The 25,480-nt window shown below is 36.9% G+C and overlaps 1 protein-coding gene across 2 annotated transcripts in view; it reads right to left on the bottom strand.

Annotated features, from left to right (window-relative positions):
• Nucleotides 1-25,480, bottom strand: part of meak7 (MTOR associated protein, eak-7 homolog) — a 38,149-nt gene that overhangs the window by 1,831 nt on the left and 10,838 nt on the right. For both annotated transcript variants that reach the window (XM_039763472.1, XM_039763473.1), the window contains 3 exons: nt 19,839-20,264; nt 6,350-6,468; nt 3,395-3,574 (listed from right to left, as the gene is read on the bottom strand). In XM_039763472.1, coding sequence (XP_039619406.1) covers nt 3,395-3,574; nt 6,350-6,468; nt 19,839-20,264 — 725 coding nt within the window. The remainder of the gene's footprint in view (nt 1-3,394; nt 3,575-6,349; nt 6,469-19,838; nt 20,265-25,480) is intronic.

Raw genomic sequence — 25,480 nt, 5'->3', positions numbered from 1 at the left:
GAACTAGTGAGCCCTAATTTTTCAGTGCTTCTGAGTGTCACATAAAAGGAGCTGCCTGCCAGCCACAACTCTGGGATCCAGGAAGACAACATTTGCTATGAGAAGTGGAGAAGGCAGAGAAAGACAGAAAGAGAGAGAGAGAAAACTAATTCTTGCTTTATGATGCTTTGTAGCCGTGGTTGTGGTGTAGGAAATGATTCTTTGAAGAGTTTTGCCAACGAATAAAAACTTTTTGCATTGCAAGTCTATGTATGTGTTGAGTGTTTGGGGAGCTATATATTATATATTATATTATATATAATTATATTATTATATATATATATATAAAACAAACTGGATTAGTAAAAACTGGTCAAGTTTGCAGATGATGCTAAATTAGGTGGAATGGCAGATAACATAGAATTACCCCAATCAATGCAGAGAAATCTGGACAGAATCCAAACTTAGGCAGACTACTAGCTGATAAAATTTAATGTAAGTGTAAGTAAGGTATCACATGTATGAAGTAGAAATGTGTAATTTGAAGGGCCAGAGGAGGTCTGAAATTTGAAAGTGGCCCTATGAGAAGGACCTGGGAGTCATAGTGGATTTATCACTATTATAATCATCCAGTCAGTGCACAGAAACAATGAAGAAAGCTAACAAAATGTTTTACTACAAACAGACTGCTGTGTAACCTAAGTCAAAGGAAGTTCAACTTAACCCACATAACTCACTAGTCAGGCCTCTTCTGGAGTACTGGGTACAGTTTTGGTGTCCGAACTACAAATAAGACATAGTGGCGCTAGGAAAAATTCAGACAAAGGTAACCAGGCTGATTCCAGGACTTTGAGGTATGAGTTATGAGGAAATTGAAGGAGTTGAACCATTTTAGTTTAAACAGAGACTAAGAGATGACAACACTGACATGTTTAAAATTAAGAAAGGAGTAAGCACAGTGGTTCTAACATCAAGACACATGTTTAAGGGTAAATTTTGCACAAATGTTAGAAAGTTTTTCTTCTCTCAAAGATCCAAGAAGAATGGTAAATAGTTAAACTTTAGGAACCTTTAAAGCTCGACTTTATCTCACATGAGAGAATATGGACATATGGGACTGTTCCAAAACTGTTCCAAAGTAGTATCACTAAAAACCTATTTTACATTTCAACAGAAAGAAGATTAATTCCTTTCAAGCCATGCATTTTGTATTAGAGAAAGCCATCTGAAACTAATCATCTTAATCATTTGCAACTTTTTTAATGTAACTGTAGTAGAAGGGTGACATATCCATTCACACATTATCAAATTTGCTTAACCCAGTTCTGTGTAACTGGGGCCAGATGATACACTGGAAGGGAAGTTAAAATAATAATAAGGGCAACGCCAGCACACACCAGTACTCATTCATAATGGCCAATTCAAAAATTGTAATGCCAGGTCAGCTTAAATTCCTTCACATCTCCTCATAAGTGTCTTTGTTTTGAAAATGTGTCAATCAGCAATGGCAGCAGGCAGCCTGCTATCCCGTTCCCTACCGACACAGCTGAAGTCATACACAAAGTTCTCCAAGCTCAAGTCTGTTTATCTGGGAGTGAAGTGCCTTGAATTGTATTGGGTAAATAATTTATCATTATTTGGAACACATACATTTCATGCAGTTCACCTCTGTTGTACCACATCTTTATTTGAAAACTAACACTGTCAGATAGGAAGGAGCGTGAACATGACTGAGAGAATAAAACTGAATTATAAAAAAAAACGCTAACTTTTACAAGTACAATAAATTTACACTGGCTGTTATAGACTCAAGTCAAATGTATGCTTTTACTCAATAACACTAATAATAAGAGCAGCTCACTACTCAAAACAGTAAATGCAGGAAGGACCCGGGATTGAACCCACAGCCTCTTGACTATGAGACAGCAGGTCTTACCGCTGCACTAACCAAGTGGACATGTTTGCCTTGTACCTTAACCCAGTTTCTTTATCTTTGGTTATATTTTTGAATAAAAGCACACTTGTTTTAGCAAACTTTTCTGAAAGTGTTTATTTGATATTTCGACTTCAGTCTTCACACATTATACACTTCCTGTCAAAATTTTGTCATTAGTACTAAAAAGATGAAAACGTTTCTGTTCTAGGTATGTGTTCAACATTTCTTGTCATCCTACATTTACACAGATTGCTATACAAATGGAATGTATGTATTTCAAATAATGATATATTATTTACCCTATACAACTCCTGACACCTCATACTCAGATAAACAGACTTGAGCTGGGAGAATGTGTCCGACTTCAGCTGCGTCAGTGGAGGATGGGATAGCAGGCTGCCTGCTGCCAGTGCTGACTGACACATTTGCAAGACAAAGGTACCCATAATGAGGCACGAGGGAATTTAATGTGGCCCAGCATTATGACTTTTTTCATTTGCTTCAGGGATTCTAGTTTTAACCTCACACGATTATGTCAACAACCTCAGTGTCTACAAAACAACCTACACACACGTGAGGAGGACATGTAAACTCCTCACAGGCAGTGATTTGAACAGGACTCAAGCAGTGGGTTCTAGAGGTGTAAGGCAGTGGCGCTAACCAGAGTTAACACATTAAGTCCAAAGTTGACAACTGTATGAATATAGAATATTGATTTTTGTGATAAAAACTTTCTTATACTGTAGTAATATTCTAAACTGTAATAGCTGATGTTCCCACCTGCCTTCCCTCACTGTGAATGTGTGCATATTGCTTACGTTATACTCCCATCTACTGGTACAATAATGCTTTAGCTTTCTCAGCTTAACTGTATTAATCAAACCATATTTTATAAAGTGCCCTTTATTGGCTGCAACATAACAGGGCACCTTATTCTGAAGTTTATTTTACTTGCCTTGTAAACAGTAAATAAAGCTTTCTGTAAAATACAAACTTTTTAATGTCTGATATACAATTGGGAAATATACATTTTATATGATGATGAACTTGTATAGAAAAATCAAAAATGAATGAAAAAAATTACATAACTGACTTATATGGATTGTTAATACAGTTAAATCAATGATTACTGGATCTTTAAATAATGTATATAGCTCAGGGCTAAAAATGAAATAAGAAAGCTTCTGAAAATGACTGACATGTGGAATTTTCAAAGAATGCGTTGTTTTTATATCTTAGAACAGGCTCTACAGACAAAGCCTACTTGCAGGTGAATCCATTTACATCCATAGTGTAACTTTTTAAAAAAATAAAATAAAATACTACAAATTAAACAGAACTACTGAGAATGATGCTGATCAGCATAGCAGATGCTACACAATTTATTTAATTTTACCACACCCATTTATTAGCTTTGTCAAGGCAATTAAATAAGAAGCTTCACACTCCAGAGCAGGATGTAAGCCAGTAGTGATTTACCTGCGACTCATCCGGCGGCTCTCCAACTGCCCACACCTCCACAGTATCTATGATGAAGTCTTCTTCAGCAGAGAGCTGGGGGCTATTGAAAGTGGTGCACCGTGGCTTGGCTTTGCTGTGCCCTTTCCCAAAATCACAGTCAATCCATAATCCAAAGTAATCATGCTGGCCACCCATGCCCTGGGTAAACAAAAATTAGATTTCCTTTACTACAAACAAATAAATACTCTGACTTGGTTTTTTAATTGCCCAGAGATGGACTGGCTCTGCAGAAACACAAACCTTGAATTAGATCAACCAGGTCCGAGTATGTTAGGTTTTTAATTGCACTGTTTTTCACAAGTATACTATATAACCAAAAGTATGTGGATACCCCTGCAAAGTTTCAACCATACCCGTTGCTAACAGGCGCATAAAATCAAGTACATAGCCATGCAATCTCCATCGACAAACATTGACAGTAGAATGGATTGTACTGAAGAGTTTAGGAACTTTAAACGTGGCACTGTGATAGGATATGACCTTCGCTTCCGAGTCAGTACATGAAATTTCTGCTCTGCTAGATCTGCCCCGGTCAGCTGTAAGTGCTACGACTGTATAGTGAAAGCATCTAATAGCAAGAACAGCTCCGCTATAAAGCGGTTGACTAAACAGATTCACAGTGCTGAAGTACATCGCACAAACAAATTGCCTTTCCTCAGTTGCATCACTCACAGCAAAGTTCCTAATGGACTCTGGAAGCAACATCAGCCTAAGACCTTTATGTTTGCAGCTACATGAAATTGGTTTCCACAGGCAAGCAGCTGCAGACAAGTTGAAGATCACTATGTGCAATGCCAAGAAGGGGCTGGACTGGTGTAAAGTAAACGCCTTTAAACTCTGCCATGATGAATGACACTTCACACTGGCACTATCTGATGAATAAATCTGGTTTTGGAGGATGCCAAGAGAATGCTACCTTCCAGGCTACATAGTGCCTAAGGTAAAATTTAGTGCATGAGAGATAATGATCTGGGCATGTTTTTTCAGGGTTTGAATTTAGCCCCCTTGGTTTCCAGATTAGGATGCATTTAATTCTACAGCATATAAAGACATTTTAGACAATTGTGTGCTTCCAATTTGGTTTGGAGAAAGCCCTTTTCTGCTTCAACAGGATTGTGGCTCTGTTAAGTCAGGTCCATAATGGCATGGACAAACTCGAGTGCCCTGCACAGAGCCCTGACCTCAACTCTACTGAACACCTTTGGGATGATATGGAATACTGACTTGCAAACCACGTCATCTCATCTATCACCAATACCTGACCTCACAAGAGGAGAGAAGGCCGCTATAGTTGCCAAGGTTAGGGGTTGGGGAGGATGAGTTACAGCCATCTCCATAATAATGCCCATGGTTATGAAATGGCATGTCCAATAAGCTCATACAGGTGTGATGGTCAGGTGTCCCAAACGTTTGGCCATAAAGTGTAATTTACATACAATATTTAATGCAACTTTCCAAATGAAGCTGCATGATTACAAGTTAATGAATTGAAAGAACAATGATGTTGCTTCTAGAATTAAAGCGCGACTTAATGCAAAGATGTCATAATTTTACTTGAAATAAGGCATAATGTTTACAAATAAAAACTGATATAAAAAGAATATGATTGGTGCACGACTTTAAATGCTTAATCCTAGTCTAAAATTACTATTTTAAAATATTCTCTAAAAAACATTACAATACATGACTGTGGCTGAACACATATTTGATACACTTATGGGAAGGTGTTCATTAGGGCTACAGTAAACAATGTATATAGTCATAATTTTTCTTTGAATATCAGAATTGATCATGAGATGGATCATCAAAAAAACACTGAAAATCCACCAGATGGCGCCTTTTAGCGCAATTGTCTGCTAGAACATAAGCTTCATCCATTCAGCTACCGGTACGTATCTGATGAACTGAATTTGATGATGATGATATATTTTATTTATATAGTGCCTTCAAAGAATTTTTCACTGGTTACAGGAGTTTAGAAGATAAGATTCTGCCATTTTCTTTTCGCTCCTTGTGCCAATCATAAATATTAATTATAGTGTTTTAAGAAAGGGTTTCACCACTTTTCAAATTATAAAAATGGCATTGACCTGACAGTTGAACTTTCCCAACCCAACATCTTCTAAGCAAGCATTACATGAAATGAGTAAAGTAACAGAAGAAAAGGGGAAATAGGATATGCAGTCATACAAAACACTTTCCTTTTGTTAGTGAATTGTTTATTCAAAATGACTGACAGTAAAACACCTCATGACTTGAGTGATACATTTCTAAAGGTGAGTTAATACAATGCAGCTTTTTGGTGCTCTCTACATCATCAGGAGGAAGAGTGATCCTTGTTTAAGATTGTTCATGAAAAACTGACACAAATACACTGTCATAAAGTGCCTTACAAGTACAATTCTCTTGTAGAATTTGAAGTCAGACTGGATGAATTACTTACTTGGTGTCACACCGTCTACATTTTAGTTTCCAGTACCTCAGTCACTCAGCCTGCCATTTAATTTCATATGTGGTTAAGGCAGCATAGGAGAGAATTTAAACAAAACTGAGTGCCATTATGAACAATGCTGCATATCCTCTCTCTGATACACTAACACTGCAGACTTTCAGCTAATGGATTATTCAGCAGAAGTGTGTCAAGAAATGGTATGGCAGCTCCTTTATCACAGCAGCAATAATGTATCACTGTGACTGCTGCAGCCAAGTGAAAATTTTCTTTTCTTTTTAATTTTCTTGCTTTTAGTCATTCTACTGTGTGTTCAGACCATAGTGTGTGTGTATATTTGTTTATCTATTTATGTATTTATTTCATTAAAGAGCTTCTGGGGACAAATAAAATTCCATCAATCTAAGTAACAGTTTTCAATGAAAAAGAAATATATTTAAAACAAAGATGAAAAATCAGCTTACCAAGCCATTAGGCATTGTCTTTTGACCTTGGTTCAAATACATGAAGTGGTCATTATAGCCAGTGCATGTGTACACAGACAAAATGGGATAAATAGAAAACAACATGCATCTGTTGCTACCTGAAGAAAGAACAATATATTAGTCATACATATTCTTTATATAAAACCGTATAAAAATATACATATTACTTATACTACATATGTAAATGTATAATTTATTAAGAACACCAATCCTTTTCATCAATAGGAGAAATCAAAGTTGCAGACAATGTTGTTTAAAACAGCCAGGAAGGCACCAACGGATCATCTGCATGCCTTAAATTAATTCAGTCATATGAAAAAGTTTGGGAACCATTCTTAATTCTTTGGATTTTTGTTCATCATTAGCTGAGCTTTCAAAGTAGCAACTTCCTTTTAATATACGACATGCCTTATGAAAACAGTAGTATTTCAGCAGTGACATTAAGTTTATTGGATTAACTGAAAATATGCAATATGCATCATAACAAAATTAGACAGGTACATAAATTTGGGCAACCCAAAAGAAATTTTACATCAATACTTAGTTGAGCCTCCTTTTGCAAATATAACAGCCTCTAGACGCATCCTATAGCCTTTGATGAGTGTCTGGATTCTGGATGGCGGTATTTTTGACCATTCTTCCATTCAAAATCTCTCCAGTTCAGTTAAATTTGATGGCTGCCGAGCACGGACAGCTTGCTTCAAATCATCATCAGCGCTTTTTGATATGACCAAACAATTCAATTTTTGTCTCATCAGTCCAAAGCACTTTGTTCCAAAATGAATCTGGCTTGCCTAAATAAGCATTTGCATACAACAAGTGACTCTGTTTGTGGCGTGAGTGCAGAAAGGACTTCTTTCTCATCACCCTACTATACAGATATTCTTTGTGCAAGTTGCGCTGAATTGTAGAACGATGTATAGATACACCATCTGCAGAAAGATGTTCTTGCAGGTCTACTAAACTAAATACTGCTTCACTAAAAACCTTATGCACGCTGAGAGGGGTTCCCAAACTTTTTCATACAACTGTAAGTGGCTTTGACAATGGCATCCCAGAGGGTAGCACCAATGCTTGTATTTGCGCATTAGAACCAGCAACAGTATGACGATGAAACATAGAGGATTTAGCTACTTTGTCACATTACATGACTTAGTCACAGATTTTGTTTTAATCTATACTATCTTAGCAAATTGGAGGCAGTCACACCGTTCCTATGACCAACAGTTTTGAGGTGCGACATACACAGCAATTCAGTCCAACATAGAGTAGCAGAACACATAACTTGTGTCAGAAATAGGCTATGATGCCTGTTTTGAACCTAACACTCTGAAGTGTTCAGTTGTACTGCCATGTGTGGCTCTGATTCGGGGCAAAGAAGAAAAATGTAGGATTTACTTTGTGAATTCATGTGGGATTTTACACCTACAATGGATATGCAAAGTTACAGGGAAATTCTTACAGCAGCTTACTGTTTTGTTGAAATACTGCCTTATGGGTAGCTTTGGTATTATTAGACTTCTTCATTCAAATTGTCTTCAAATACAGTAATTAACTGGGGATGGCAATAAATTTTGGGAACAAACACGTGGTGAGACAAAGAAGCAATTAGAATATAAATTGCAACAAATCCACATCTGTTTCAATTTAATCAATTGTTTTTTAAAAGTTTAATGTAATAACTCACGCATTTCAAAGTAATTTTATTGAAATTTTTTCTGTTTTAATTTAAGATGCTTGTAATATTCTAGCTTTTTTTTTTGTGGAGCATAGGCCACGAAAGTGTATATTTATAAGAAATTTTAATAAAAAGTAAATGCAGTTTTGTGATTTTGAGTGCGCTATGAAGTATGCATATATTCGGCATGTAAAAAATACAAGTCTTTGAATGTATTGTTTAAATACCCTCTTGCTGATTGCACTCGTTTATTCAAAAAAAAAAAAATAACCGCTTTGAAATGTCACTCTGTATATATAGAGACCATCAACAAGATATGAGAAAGCCAGAAGCACCCGCAACTGAGCTTGTTTATTGCCATGTAGAACTGTGCAGTGTTAAATGCAATGATTTCAGCAGTTTAAAATGCCATTTGAAGTCTCATATCAGAGAGGGCAAGGAGGTACCTTGTCCATTTCAGCAATGTTGTAAAACCTTTACCATATCTTCTTTTACTTCTCATTAGCCAAGAGTGCATAATTCCTATACAGCGTTTGATCTTCTAACCCATGAGTTGTCAGCAACAGAAACAAGAATGACAAGAGTGGCAGATGCAAATGAACAAGTGGAGAATCCTTCAGTGATGGAGGAGGAGTTTACTGTAGGCATAAATTATGATAAAGAGACAGACCAAGCAGAAGTCATACCAGAGAGAGGTGAAGGGTCATATTTCTTGAGTAGTTTGTCTCTATTTTATTTAAAGTTACAAGCAAACATTTTACTGCCTGCATCAGTCATACAATCTATTATTGAAGACTTTTAAGCAGTACATGATATCAGTCAATCTCATTTACTGTACTTTATAAGTTGGATGAAAAGCTTACTTCATTGGGTATCTCAAATGGAAAGAGAAAGAATACTGTAAATATTCTTAAATCAAAGGATTTATTTCATGCATGCAGCACTGGTGTTTTGAAAACCGATCGGAGATGAAAAACAGTGTTTTAAAGAATCAGTTTAATTATGTTGAGCCAGCACCTCTTTATCTTGTTCAGAATATTTTAGGAAAAGAATGTTTTGCACAGTATGTTCTAATAAAAGAGACGCTCAAGTCACTCTTTCAGTGTGATTCGGTCATGCAGCAATTTCATTACTATAAAAGGCAGGTGCGGCCTTTACTAGATTAAGAAATGTCTTGAAAGACATATGGGATGGAAGCAATATGGCTGCAAATGAAAATTTTCAGAATAATGAGGGATCACTGGGTTTGGTACTGTACCAGGATGCCTTTGAAGTCATAAACCCACTAGACTCTGGCAAGAAAAAATAAAGTGCTGGCTGTCTACTTTACTGTAGTGGACATACCATCTCACCACAGATTCAGTGTGGATCAAATGCACCTGGCTATGCTTTGCTGTGACCATATTACAAGTATTTTGGTCCTGATGCAGTCTTTAACTCACTTATCTCAGATCTAAAAGACATAGAAAAAAATGGCATAGGCCTTCCTGATGGACAAGCGTACCAAGCCACACCGTGTGCTACTGCTGGTTAGAACCTTGGCTCACACAACATTGGTGGCTTTAATGATTTCTGCAGATTGTGTAATGTGGATCGAGCAACATCTTTGTCATCTCCCTTTGCAAGAGGTGAAAAGAGAACTAAAGAGTCATACAACGCCAGTGAATGGCATATTGATGTAAGTGACTCAGACTCATCTGTGGTAATGAAATTTAATTCAAAACTGAATGAATGTCTGGACCATGGCCTATTTGAGGGTGTTGTTGCATATGACCTGTCTTTATACACCGAAGATTTTGTCACAAACCACAAACTGTTCACATATAAAGATTTGAGTGGTAGGCTTAATCAATTCAGATACCTTGGCAATAACACCAGCAACAAGCCAAGTGAAGTTAATCCTGGAGAGGAGAAACTAAGCAGGCATGCCAGAATTGTTGTTTTCTTGACAACTTCTACTCTTAATTTGGGACAAAATTAAAAATCAAGTGAAAAATGAGGTTTGGCAACTGGTGCTGTAGCTGAGCCAAACTGTTGAATTCATGTGTGCGCCTGCCATTTCAACTAGCCAGATATCCTACTTGAAAGTCCTTACTGAGGAGTATCTGTAGAGTGGACAGGGGACCTTTTATAACCATCCTCTTAAGCCAAAATATCATTATTTATGTCACTACCCAGAACTGATCCTTTCCTTTGGGCCTCTTGTTCATTTATGGACCCTTAGGTTTGAAAGCAAACACACTTATATTAAGATGTGTACTTGCAAACTACACAACTTTAAGAACTTGTGCTCCACACTAGCTGAGAGAGATCAGCTTTTGCAAGTTTGTCTCTCTGCTGGTGATATGTTTCCAACATGTGTAGTTGTTGAAAGAGGTTTTGTTTTCTTTCCAAATGACTACAATGACGACAAAAAAAAAAAAAAATTCATCATCTGGGCCTCCACTCAGATAACACTGTTGTTGCTTATGAAATCACAGTTAAAGGAACAAGCTACAAGAAAGACATCTGTGTTGTCTTAGAGAAGGATGACGAGGGACTGGGCTTTGGAAACTTAAAAATGATTCTTGTTTGCAACAGTTCTGTTTATTTTGTCACAGATAAGAGCCATTCTGGTTTTCTTTTTGATCAGCGTATTTACTACTTAAAGACAATTTCAGAGAACCCATTCTCAAACTACAGTATTTCTGCTTTGAACATGCTGATCTGCTGGATTATTACCCTTTTACCAGTGTACTGTGTCTTCGGCCTTTCTCTTATAGCCCTGCACCACTCTTTATCTTCCATAGTGTGATGCCTGATATAAGTGGGAACATGGAGCAGGCCTTAATAGCTGTCCTTCCTAGTATGCCAGAAGAAACGCTTGTTAGTTGAAAAGATTTTAAACCAGGAAGTGGAAAGCCAAGAAGATTTAGAATATATCAGAGAAGAGGTCATTGTTGGGTTTACTCAACCAGTCCAGTGCAGGAAACTTTAAAATGCATGGAAATTACAAGGTAATAACCTTTATCTACTGCTGAAGTCTCTCAATGCTTATTTTGCATTGAAATAATCAAAAATATTCTGGGTTTTATGTGGTCATTTTTGTCCGTGCTCATACTTTATATTATTTTTTGTTTGTTTTCAGATTCAAAAAATTGCCCTATACCTCTCCAGCTATCCTCAAAAGACACTTCACTCTCAAGCTCCTTAGTGTCTAGTAGCCCTTTGTCTTCTCCTTCACCTTTATCTGGACCATCTGTCAAATGAAACTGAGTGATAAAGTGGTTTTGGTGCTCCAGGTGTTCTTTCTGGTTCGCTATCTTTGATGCCAGCATATCTGGAACTACTGTCATGGGGCTGCCGAGTTATATGTGAGTTATAGTACCAGGGGTTCATCCCTATTGTGGTAGCCCTCAATTGCAGTCCTCTTTTAGGACTCTTTTCTTTATGGTGTTTGTGAGTGTACAGTGCAGGAGTCCACTGTACTCTGCTATTATCTCCCTCTTTCAGTTTGCCAGAGCTGTGGAAACCCATGGATGGGTGTGAGCCAGATGTCAACAGTCTGGGTCACAATGAAGTCATCCTAAATTTCATTGTTTCAGTCCCCCACTATTCTGGGATCTTGCATGAGAAAGAGTACAAAACAGTTATTTCCCACATGGCCATATGCACTGTCCTTTTCTTCACTTCTTTTATTCCTTCCTCTACCTCCTTAGTGGTGATTGGCAGAGACTGGCACACTGGCGTGTTCATATGGCATGATGCTGACCTTGAGTCAACAAAACAGCTTTTGTTTCTTTTTAACAATAAATCTTTCTCCCTACAGGTTTCTGCCACTGCTGCTAAAATTTAGAGGTCCATGACATTGCCTGACAGTCCTTGATTGATTATACTAGGCATGCATGCTTTTCTGCTTTTTAAGTAAGAATTTCATTGTACAGGCTGCATACACTTATTAAAGTTGCAGTGTTTCATAAAGTAAAGCCATAAATAAAGAAATGTTCCATGCTTAAAGTGAACTTGCAAGAAACAAAATTCAAAACAAAACAAATAGATAATTAGTTGGAAAAAAAATTGTTGTGTAAATGTGTACATCTTCCAAATAATACTTTCTGGAAGTATGTTTTGCATTTCTAAAGCTGCAAGTCCCTGGCTGAGTCATTCTATTTCTTTTCTGAAGCTAATCCTTGTTTGACTTAGTTGTGCCATGTGTTTGATATGTTGGAAGATGAAATTTGTCTCCCACTTCAGCTTTCTTCCAGAGGCCAGCAGGTTCTGTGTCAATGTATATTGAAATATGGAGTGAGTCCTTATCCCATCTACTGTGTTCTGACTGACCAAACTGAGCAGAAGCAATCCTAGACCATGATGCTGACACACCATGATTAAGGCCAAAAAAATTGAATAATTCTCTCATTAGACCTATACATTATGCACACTTACGCAATCAGGTTTTGTGTCTGTGTTTGCTCCACTTATTTTTTGCAATAATTACATTAATAAATAATAATCATAATAAACAATCTGTGATTTCTGGCTTTACATCACAAAAACCCAGAATTTCAATAAAGTTATGCAAATATTTTTTCTGTTGTATTACCATAACTACATTATAGCAATCTTACTTCAGGCCCAGTAAAACAGACATGTCGCTGGATGGTGTCAGTAGTAAGAAAATGTGGTGACACGGTGGAGTCATTCACAGTAGGTCCTGCCACTCTGTTTTCCAGCTTTTATAACTGTAACCTAAAATATCAGGACGGCGCTTGCTGCACATTGGAGTTTATCCAGAGGTAGGATGGTTTTTCAAATATCAGTTCAAACACTCAAATTTGTTTCTTTTTTTTTTAGATTTTTGCCGTTGTTACATAACTTTTGTTTTCTCTCAGATTCTTTATTGGCATTAACCTAGAGCGTGGATACAAAGCTCATCAAGGGACAGCCACTAGCAAGCGAACTGGGAAGGCGATACAGAAAAAAAAGACATCTGTTAATCTTCATGTGTGTACTTTGATGAAGAAACTCATGGACTTTCAGTGGAACTTGACTTGTATAATGTCACTCAACCTCCCTTTCAGAAGTACTAAGACTTTTTTTTGTATCCCTATGTATTTGCCTTTATACCGAGACAGCAGGTCAAAATTTTGCCAAGTAAAAGTAAGTGATGTTTCAATTGTTATCTTGATTTTTTTGTGGAGATATTAATGTGGTAAATTTCTTATCAGAAGAATTTGTGTTATACTTGACAGATTAATCTGGTTATTAGATATTGTGCAAAACCCTGACTCTATTTCATGATACTCATTGTCAAAGTTACTAATTCATTTTTTATTTTACAATACTGAAATCAACTACTCCAAAAAAAAAACAAAAAAACGGTAATTTAGTACTACAAATTGCAACAAAATACAGTATTGCTGTTTATTACTTGATTACAGTGATGAGCTATATATTTGGAGTGTATTGCTGTAAAAAACAATATGTAACTGGAGAACTACCTGCCAGTAAATTACTGTAATTAAAAAAAACTAACAAACTGCAAATATGAGTACAGTATTGTACTGTAATTGTGAAATACAGTAAGAATTAAAAAAACAGGCAAAACTGTTGTAATTTTACATGAACATTTTTTACTGTGAAAATGTCTTCACACACACCCATTGAAGGTTCAGCAAGACAAACCATGTCAGACCCTTTTTCACATGTAATAAGACGTTGAGGTAAACAACACAAGTGAAAAAAATGATCACTTCTAGGAAAAATAATCCACCTAAATAAAAGTGTGTGTGTCCAACCAGTTGCTATGTCTTCAAAAGATTGCACATTACAAACATTTTTAGCAATAAAATGCATTGCATTTATCATTCCAATAAATGGAGAATTACAAATATTAACAGTGCTTTTACAAATCCCATACAAAAAAGCATAAAACAGACACATATGCATTGCATGGTGTACTACAAATGCCGAGGTCTACGTTGATAACTTCAACCCATCTTAGACGGGTAGCACAGTTGGTTTAATATAAAAGATTTTCCAGTATCTTTGTTCCATAAGTTTGGGCATCATTTACAAAGAAGTTAATGACTTTTCTAATATTTGAACGATCACACTCTATATCAAGTTCAAAGGATATTTGTCTTCACTTGATATGAATTGAAGTGATCCAGATTGGCCCAAAATAAAAATCAGCAGTTTACATTGGATTTTCCTGAAGGTTTCTCATTAGCAATGGGACAGAAATAACAGATGTGCACAAGGAAAAAATAAAAGATCAATGAGATCATATAGTTGAAAAGATAAATTCAGTATAGAATATTAAAATATTTCAGAACAGCACGGTATCTACTGTTAAGCATGATGATGGCACCATCATGCTGTGAGTCTGCTTCTCCTCAGTGGAGACAGGGGCTCGGATCAGGATAGAGGAGAAGCCGATTTGCCCCAGAAGTCAAAAGATACAGTATTTTTGTGCCAAATCACACTGGCTCTCTGACAAAGCTGAATTTAAAGAAGACTTTCATCGTTTATTGTAATAATGATTCAAAGTATACAGCCAACTCAAAAAAGGGAATAACCTAAAACAGGATGATCAGGGTCATGTAATGGTCCAGTCAGATCCCTGGATCTGAATTCTATTGTAAATCTGTGAAGTCATATAGAGAGAGTTGAGCACAGAGGATCCCCTCACAATATTACTGAGCTTGAACTCTTATTTATAAAAAAGAGGGTTTTCTCATGATAGTGTGATAAAATTATAAAATCTATGTATGTTTGGCAAGAACACATCCAAAAATACATACTAGTGTACTGTAATTAAAGCAATTCAATGTAACAAAAACATTTAAATTTTTTTATTTTTAGTTATTTTTTTGCTGTGTTTTAAACTGAATACTATTGGTGTCAAAATCTTAAAAAGAAAAGAAATATATGATTTGTCTTGATTTTAGCCTTTACATCGAAAGCAGTTCTAACTTCAATAAGGATGTCCAGACTTTTGATCTCCAATGTTTGTATGACTTATTGTTTGAGCTTTATGTTCTAATATGTTATAGCCTTTGTAATTCTACAAGCACATTCCCACAAGATTAAGAATGTTGTGAAAATACAATTACTGATCAGAATTTGTTCTCTGTAATAGCCTTTTGTCTTGTATCTTGAGCTATGTATAACAGATTACTAAAATATGGTGTTGAACTCATCCCAAATCTGCATGGTGTTAATGTTTAAGAGTTCCAGTCCCAAAATACAAACCACTCATCAGTAATAAACTCTCGGCAGGTTCTGTCTCACTCATCTCCTAATCAACAAGGCCAACCCAATTAAGAACACATCCTCAGAAGAGGACAGCATCTCTCTTGGCAATTATAATTTACTTGTGCTCAGCTGTATTACATGCTTATTGGAAATACACTGTAATTAAATCATGTACAAAAGCCTCTGGATTTCTAAAATTAGGTAAAGCAGCACCCATTACATTGTAAAGAACCTTTGATACTATTTAGTCAGACATGTTACAATAAGAAAATAATTTCCTTCAGCAAAGTAGTAACATTCTATAATGATATTGTGATTATTCTGTTGCATTCCCAATGCCCAGTTAAACTGCAGCCTTGTTCATTTTCATTGCCTAGTTGTCTGCTCAACAGCGTTCTGGAGTAACACAGCAGGTTTCCACAGATGACTGCAGTTTCTGTCTTTCATGCAGTGCTTACTCTGCCTGTTGCAGTTCTGTGGTACCATGCCTGTAAAGGCTCTATCAGCTCCTAGTGATCCTGGACTCCTAGCGCGGTGTGTCTTGCTAAATTGTATAATGCCGTTTTACACTGTCCAGTACCATCTTGGTGGTATCCTTGGCCTTGGTGACCTGTTGAGAGTCAGGCAACACTTTACAACATCTCCCTAAAGTTAACGTAGAACCTGGAATAAAGTGAAGTACAGCTCACAAACAAAATCTGGAATGTTGACACACATTGTCATATTGAGTTTGAGGATAAAATAAAGACACTGTATGTTCTGCTTATAAAAAGTGCTGAACTATAATCTGAATGAACCATGACAGCAGAAAATTGATCAGACTATGACAATGCAGAAATGAATTCTGATCACAAACAGAAAATTATTGTATTCCTGCTGTTCTTATGCTAGATTCCCCCTAGCAACAATGTATTTACTAACTTAATATCTACAAACAGTTTACATTTCTTTTTAAAATGCTGGACTGTTCATTTGTTTTGTCATAAACATCTATTATTAAAATAGCATGTCCCTTGGATGTACACAAATTTGTTTAATAAACATTTGGTCATGAAGATGTTTCAAATAGTCTGAGTCGACAAAAGGAAAAATGTGAAAGTCAAAAATGTATGCATGAATAAACATTATTATTTTTATGGCATAATAATTTGTTTTTTCTTCAGATGAGTAATATTTGAATTGGAACTACAGACAGTTATTAACACTGTATTATAATATTACATTAAAATTAGGGTGGAGCTGTGGTAGAGCTGCTGCCCCACGGTAAGGAGACCAGTGTTCAAATCCCAAGTCTTCCCTGTGTGGAGTTTGCACGCTCTCACCGTGTCTGCATGGGTATTCTCCCACAGTCCAATGACATGCTGGTTAGCTGAATTGGTAATGTTAAATTGGCCCTGGTGTGTGTTCACCCTGAGATGGACTGGCACCCTGTCCAGGGATTGTTCCTTGCACCTGTGCTAGCTGGGATTGGCTCCAGCAGACCCCCACAACCCTGTTCAGGACAAAGAAGGTTAGGAAATGACCGACTTTCAAAGGATATGCCTTTTAGGGTATTGTTGGGGAAGGGTTGGGGTATATAAAGTGGCATGGCAGAGTGGTCTACTAAATGCAGTTTCAGTAACCATGGGCATTTTTTGTTGGTACCTCATTGCATATTTGCTATTACAGCAAACATCAAATCTAAATTTGTAACAGAGGTTTAAAAAGAATTTTGCATAAAGGCTAATGTGCCTTGGGAAGCCAAGAGTTCTCTCTCATACTGCTATTTTACTATCAAGATTAATATCATACAGTTCTCTTCTCCGTTTATAGATGGTAGAATACTGTTGCCATGATTTAAAAAGCATTAGTTACACTGACCAAATCTATTATATATCCTCGGTTCTCATTTCTAGGAAAATTGCAACTATTTTTGACAATCTCACTTTACAGCATTCTCTGTTTTCATTTATTGATGCATGTGTACTTCTTTCTTTTTTAAACTAGGGGGCTCCACCCCCTGCTCATTTCGCTCGCCTATCCCCAGGTTTGGTTTACCGGATATACAATTTAAAGAGATTGTTAGTTTCATGGAAATTGTTACATATACATTTTTTTCACTTTTATTTTAAAACGTTTGTAAAAATAATACTTTATTTCCAGCCCCCGGCATGGTTACATTTCTTTCTCGCAGGACATATAATGCTGCTCGCGTTGTAATGGGGGTGCGGCTGAACGCATGCTAAGGAGATGCCGTCGGATCATCTGCTATCTTTCTGCTGCTGGCGAGCTGCCTGTTCTGCTTGTCTCACTGCCCGATCCTTTCAAAGCCTGTACAGCAGCTGTCCTTTTGCCACTTCACATCTCTGCCGCTCATGTTGTGAAGGGGGTGGGAGGGCAAGGTCGAAGGTTAGGTTGGCTGAATGCATGCTAAGGAGAAGCAGTCTGATCATCTGCTAGCTTTTTGCTGCTGGCAAGCTGTGTGTTTTGCTTGTCGTTGTTTAAAGAGCTGGGAGCATATGAAGCGTGTCTGCCAACAGCAATCCAACAACTGCTAGGTTAGATGTCCGTGGATTTGTTTTAAGTGATATCTCACTGCCTTGTCTCGTGTGACGTTGTAAAAACAATACTTCCTTTATTTGATGTATAATGCTGCTCACGTTGTCAAGGAGGGAAGAGGGGGGCGGCTGAACGCATGCTAAGGAGGTGCCGTTGAATCATCTGCTGTCTTTCTGATGCTGTTGTTGCTGTCGTACTGCTCGTTGATCATTTTAAAGCCTGTATAGCAGCTGTCCTTTTGCCACTTCACGTCTCTGCCGCTCGCGTTGTGAAATGGGGGGCAGCTGAATGCATGCTAAGAAGAAAGGTTGGATCATCTGCTGGATTTCTGCTGCTGGCAAACTTTGTGTTTTGCTTGTCGCTTGTCAGTGTTTTAAGAGCTGGGAGCAAGTTAAAGTATCTCTCGCAGGACTTCAAATTGTCTTCTGAGAAGATCACGTCTCATCTCCCTAGTCTCCCTCCCAAAGATTTTTTTTTTATAATAGAGAGATGAGGAAATGATCTAATCTTAATAGTACCTTAGATTGTAGTAATATACATTCAGTGGTCACTTAATTAGGAGTATATATCTAGTCCAGGGTAGTACTTCCATTTGCCTCCAGAACAGCCTAAAATCTTTAGTGCACAGATTCAGCCTGGTATTGGAAGAACTCCTTAAAGGTTTTGGTCCGTGGTAACTCACATAATCACAGTTTCTGTAATTTTTTTCATTAACACATTGTGGCTGTCAATTCCTATTCAACTTTTTCCCCCAAATGACCCCAATTAGACTGAAATATAGCAACCTTGCAGGCCACTGGAGCAAACTAAAGTCACTATGAAGTTTGTGAAGACAGCTTGAGAAAATGCACATTTTGTGTCATGGTGCATTACCCTGCCAGAAACCTCCAATGTCCCCTTGTAAAGGAATGCACATGGTGAACAACAATGCTCATGCTGCATTCAAGCGATGCTCATTTGGTATTAAGCAGCCAAATTTATGCTAAGAAAACTTTTCCCTACATAACTTCGCTGCCTCCCTCAGCCTGTGCTGTGGACATAAGGCAGGATAACATTAATACTACTTAAGTCTGACTCTAATATTTGCAGGCAGAAATTTACATTCATCAAGCCTGACATAATTTTTCAAGTCATTTAATATTTTACTTTTGATGATCACTTTCCCAGTGTAGCCTCACCTTCCTGCTCTTGGAGACCAGTGTATTCTTTTGCTGCTGTAGTCCATTCTCTTCAAGGATCAATTTGTTGTGCATCCCGAAGCGCCCTTCTGCAGGTTCTAAAATAGCTGTTATGTAAGTATTCCAAGGCCTTGTGTTAACTTAAATGAGTCCGACTGTGCTCCTATTACCTTTTAACAAGGTGTTTTCACCCACAGAACTGCTGCTCACTGGATGTTTTTTGTTTATCACACCTTTCCATAAACTCTAGAGACTTCAGTGTACAAAATCCCTGAACAGTAGTTGTTCCTGAGATGCTAGAACAATGTCTGACACCAACAGTAATACCACTGTCAAAGTTGTTTAGATCGACTCATGTGGCCCATTCTAATGACTCTCCATTAATTCACTAATATCTTCTTACTAGTGTAAGGTATATGGATGACTTCCCTGAGTTTAACTGTTTAAATTGAAAATTGTGATTACTTTAATTGGAAATGCTTTCATTCAAGTTATTTTGAAAAGACCTACAGTTTATATAAATAAAATACTTTTGAAAATGGTAAAATATGCAAAAACAAAAAATATTCACCAAAGTTGATATTTACGCTAAGTTTCCATACTAGGTCAATGATTCAAGTATGATGAGCTTATGTAAGACTGTTATAAATGCTCTAGCATTGTAACAGTTCATTTTTGGTATCAGATTAAAACTGTGAAAAATATATACTTAAGTCAATAATTTCTAGTTTATAAAGGGCTACAATTTTGACAATGCAAAAAAGAATAAATATGTATTTGAATATCTTTATATCTGGAAAACAAAAAATCATAACCATATATACACACTTGGTACCTTGGAATTGTGGCTTGAATTCCCAGCTGTGTGATGCAAATCCTCCAAAAATATGTTTTTTCTGGTCTTTCACAACCACTACTGTAGGACCCTTTCGGATTATCCTTCCACTGAGACGAGAGAAGCTTTCACCATGAAGCTTAGTTGAAAAGAGCAAACGCCACTGGTGCTGAACCTCTGCTGGTAACTGTGAGTTGAGGTACATGACAGATGGCAAGTCCAAAATACTCCGAAGTTGCACCCAGTTAACGTCTTTGCATTGTGGCAATATAGAAACACTTTCGTCATAAGCCATGGGAATGCTCAGTCCTTCACGTATCAGAAGATTCAGTAAGGTGGAGATGATAGATACTCGATAAAGGAAGTCATCAATAGTATCCAGATCACACTGTGCCTCAAGCAGTTTTTCCATTGGTACCGTTTCACCTAGAGAAGACGATATAAAATGTTTAAGGCTAATTTAAGTCTACATTATAAGGCTTACCGGTACTTTATTGACACAGTAAACATACATACTTAATAACATTACATATCTTTTATTATTAAACAGCATTTGTTTGACCTACTAAATGGCATACATTCTATTAATTCATACAATAAAAGACACAGAAAAATGTGCACTGTGTATGACTAAAAAGTTATTACGTCTTTATGTTAAAGGAATATTTATTTCAAAACTAGAAGGGCTAAAATCTTTTATTCTCTCTTTCCAAAAGAAACCACTGGAAAAAAATCCCCAAACTTTTTTTTGGAGATCAAATTTTTATCGGTAATTAAAAAGACAAAATGTTATGTATAAACAAATACATTGTCAGCAAAATAGATAAAAGAGAACTCTTCCACTGGTGCCTTACTCCCATCCCAACTCTCCCCAGTGAGTGAAAGGTCATTCAGAAGGGATAAAAATATATATTTGGGGATTGCAAGTCCTGGACAATAGGGTAGAACAGAAACAAAAAGCCATGCAAAAAGCACAGAGTTGATTAGTTAATTACTACAAAATTATTTACCCACATCCTATAGGTATAGTCCTACTCCATCTGCAGCAGCTCAAAAGCACATGAATAAAAACAACTTTTCCTCCAGAAATATTTACTATTTACTTATTAAAATTTTTCCCAGTTCTCTTGCACTGAGTGGTAAGAAGCACCACAAACCCTCTTCCAAGAGATAGCCCTTCTCCTTCCACTACATAATCACTAAGTTAGGTGTTACCAGAAAACCTTCAAAAGTATTTATTGAGAGTTAAACCCAACAGGACATTATTTAGAGATAAAGCCAAATGAGAAATGAAAAAGAAAACAGAAAAACAGAAAACAGCAGGGGACATCAAGTATTCTGTATTATAACATCTCTGATAATCTTGAGTTAGTTATTTTGGTTTGGGAATGCTAAAACATGGATATACATCTCCATCTATTCACACAATAAACCAGTGGTTCCTTAAAATACGGATTGCGAATGTTTGTGATGGACCTCCACATGATTGTGTAGTAAAATTACAAAAGTTCATTGTTCAAAGTGTTAATTTGGCACTGAGTGATATGCCTGCCACTACTTATCATAATCTTTATTGTGGTAGTTTGTGAAATAAAGCCACTGACGAATCACAGACAGCTTTGTTTCTGTGTCACAAAATTTTTTTTCCAACTCTCAAATCACAATCTATTAAGCATTCAGTTTGAGAAGACTAACAGCAAGGAGCTGTATAAGAATGGGTTTGACAGAAGGAATAAACAGACCGTACATTGACCAAGATGAAAAACATTTTACAACAGAGAGGGCATAGAAGAACTGCTTTCTCTGGTGTTTGATGTGCTGTTTACCTGTATACATCTAAATTGCATTTTTTTTAAAGTTTGAAAGCTCTATACAGGCATAAGAAACAAATTACTGTATATACAATTTTGCAATAAATCCCATGGCCAGCAGCATTATCATTGTTGAGAAAAATTAGAAGCCCCATGAAAATCATTAGAAATAGCTCAGTTGAGAACATTTATTACTTAAAACTTAATGTCGCTTTAACATTCACTTTGTTTTCATTTAATGACAAGAAGACTGCCACTATGGCTCTTTAAACAATTTCTTTTTTCTATAAAACTGGATTATGACTACACTGTCCCTTTACAGCTTCCCACCAATTTACACTTGCACAGTATACATTACAGTCTACAACATATGCATTTTTGGTGTTTCAATATGGACACGGATGCTTTTAAAAATGATGCGGAAACTTCAGTGTGAACATAAATTTTTTACGGAAACGTGGTATTGTGGGTGTAGCCTCAGTGTTGGACAATCTTCCTAAACCACTCCATCTACTTTGATGCACTTTAGACTCCACAGTAGACCGAATGCCATACCTTCTCCCCTTTTCTTTCAAGGTGCTGAGGAATTTGTGAGGGCCAGCAAATTTCAATGCACTGGAAAATTCAAAGGTAGGTTGTAGCAAAGTAGGGAAATGTGCAAAACATATTTGTGGATAGGCTAGAAAGTGTGCAAGTGTCTGGCTTTTGCTGGTAGGGTTGGGTTATGGGAGTTATCAATTATGTGCTTCAGTACCATTTTGGTATGAGCACTTAGCTCAGAAAGATAGTTTCAAAACCAAAGACAAAATATAAGTATCAATCCAATACTTACATGCATTGATGTTTTCTTTAATATGTTTGATTTGCTGTAACTTGTATTTGCAAATTTACTTAATAAAGCTATAGTTAGTAGCACATAAATTGGTTATCTGTAACCAAATACACTGTACAGTTTCTCCTTCTTTCTTGAAAACTTTGAATTTATTATCAGAAAAGGGAAAGCTATCTGTGTAAATGTATTCTTAATGGTATCTACAGTTGAAGTCAGAAGCATACATACACTTTGGCCGAATTCTTTAAAAATTACTTTATAACCCCTCCACAAATTATAAATATGGCATATCGTTTAATATATCTACTTTGAATAGGACCAAAAAAAAAAAAATCCAATGTTCTCAGAGTATTCCACTTTTTATTGACTATATCACAATTCCAATGAGTCACAAGTTAACATACTTTAATACTTGGTAGCATTGCCTTTAAATTGTTTGACTTACAATAACTTGCTGGAATTTTGGCCCATTCCCCCCCCCCACCGACAGAACTAATGCAACTGTGACAGGTTCGTAGGCCTCTTTGCTCACTAAAGCTTTTTCAATTCTGCCCACAAATTTTCAATTTGATTGAGATAAGCGCTTTGTGATGGCCACTCCAATAACTTGACCCTGTTGTCCTTAAGCCATTTTGCCACAACTCTGGAGGTATGCTTGGGGTCTGTCCATTAGGAAAACCTATTTGCAACTGAGCTTCAACTTCTTTGCTGAGAAGTTGCTGTAGTATAGCTACACAATTTTCCCTCCTTATGATGCCCTCTATTTTGTGAAGTGTACCAGTCCATCCTGCAACAAAACACCCCCACAACATGATGCTCTCACCCCAATGCTTGATGGTTGGGATGATGTTTTTTGGCTTGCAAGCCTCAGGCATTTTCCTCCAAACATAAAAATGGTCATTATGGCCAAACAGTTTGATCTTGGATTCATCAGGCTAGAGGACATTTCTCCAGAAGGCAAGATCTTTGTATCCATGTGGCACTGCAAACTGCAGTCTGACTTTGCTATGGCGACTTTAGAGCAGTGGCTTGTTCCTTGCTGAGCAGACTTTCAGGTTATGACAACAAAAGGACTTGTTTTACTATGGATATAGATACTCATCTACCTGTCCCCTCCTGTATCTTCACACGGTCCTTTGCTGTTGTTCAGAAATCAATTTGCACTTTTCATGCCAAAGTACGTTCTCCTCTAGGAGACAGAATACAAAGCATCGTGGAGCCCTGGGAAAAATATATTCGCCTAAGCCAGCCCAAGGCAAATTTCTCTGTGAAAACAATTTGGTATATTTGCTGATTAACACTATTCCCTCACAATGGTGGGCACTTGCTCCAAGACCAAAAAAATATTAGAAATTACTTGCTGTTTTTTTGTTTTATTTTTAGTTACTGGCAAATCTATGCTTTCTGTGACAAATTTCAAGATTTCAGATTCTGAAGTAATTTGTGTGTTGATGTCAGCTCTGTGTGTGGTGTGCAAAGAGGATAACAAAGAAAGCCTATGGAAGTTCAGAAAAATTAGGATACTGTTCTGTGAGTGGACATGGTTGTTTACTCTGAAGTGTTCAGAAAAACCATTAACACTTTTTATATAAACTGTAATATGGATTTTTTACTTTTTTCAATTATGCACATCTGATGGTGGATATATTAAAAGCACAAGAAACAAAGCTGCATCTTTTATTTATAGTTGCAGAGGACAAAAAACACATGAGATGGCTAATAACAGTTATCAAATGCAATTGGCTAAAGGTCATTCAGTGCACTTTCAGTAGCATAGTCAAAAATAAAGTTTCAATATAACTCATCCAAATTTAACAAGATCAGCAGTTCTAGCAATCATAAACTCTGTACTACAAAATATTAGTTTTGATAAAATAGTTGACAGTTTTTTTGAAATAATTAAAACTGAATGAACTGTGTATATTATTTCTCTATGTGTATCATTAAGTGTAAAGCAGCTAGAAAAAAGTACTGCAGGCATGACTAGTTAGCATTGTTAAAAAACAAAAACCCATAAAATACATTAAATCAGTGTTTCTCAATGACTGGGCCCAGAACCATGTTTCGGCTGCAAGTTGCTACTGTTTATATTGGTGGAGAATTGCTCAATGGGTCACAAATGATCACACTCAACATACCCCACAACCCCACCGATCTAGCAATTGGCTATACGCACACGGTAGTGCTGATATACTTCCAGTAAAATCTCAGCCAGCTCAGTCACTTCAGTTGAACATACTGCAGTCTATTTTAGTGACGAGAATGTCCGAGAAAAAGTAGATTAAGGTTCAGCGTACAGATATTTCTACAGCTAAACATTGGTGTGTACCTTTATGTCAAGATTCCAGGAAGCACAACAAGTTACTTAGTTTTCATACATTTCCCTATGATGCAGAAACCCAAACCTAAATGGATCGTTGCTATCCAGAAAGACAGCTTTACGGTATGTCCCCATACCAAAGGCTGTAGCCAGCATTTTAAAAGGAGCATTTTCGCAAGCCAGGGTGGTGACTGTTAAAGAAGGGAGCAGCTCCTCCGTTATGTGAGTTGAACAATTTCTCCATTCCACTTTCAAGACTGGGGTTTGAGGAGAGAAGAAAGCAACCAGAGGAGGATGACACCCCGTGTGAGGAGGAGGAAGAGAAAATCCTCAAGAACCAAGATTATGCTTTGGCTCCAGATTCAGCAGAAAACAGGTCTCTCAGTGTGGAGATCTTCCAAAGGATGCCAGCTCATTCTTTTTGTGACTTATTCTTGATATAAATTGTCCTGCACCACTGCAGAAATAAGCTTAAATCCTGTCACAGAATAAAGTTAAATGACTAATTATTGAAATTCTGTCTTTTTAAAGAAGCCTAATGTAATCACATATTTGTCCCATGTAAGCTCATAGTAATTTTTTAATATGTCCGGATCTTACCTTCGTATCTGTGGATGCTGCTTGAAACATATAGTTTGAAGCCCTTCGCCTTTTTAGCTTCTGACATTTGGCCCAAAGT

The sequence above is a fragment of the Polypterus senegalus genome, chromosome 9 (genome assembly GCF_016835505.1).
Source record: "Polypterus senegalus isolate Bchr_013 chromosome 9, ASM1683550v1, whole genome shotgun sequence".
In the NCBI taxonomy this organism is placed as follows: domain Eukaryota; kingdom Metazoa; phylum Chordata; class Cladistia; order Polypteriformes; family Polypteridae; genus Polypterus; species Polypterus senegalus.
The sequence above is the reverse complement of the archived record's forward strand: the minus strand, read 5'-3'. Positions and strand labels throughout refer to the sequence as shown.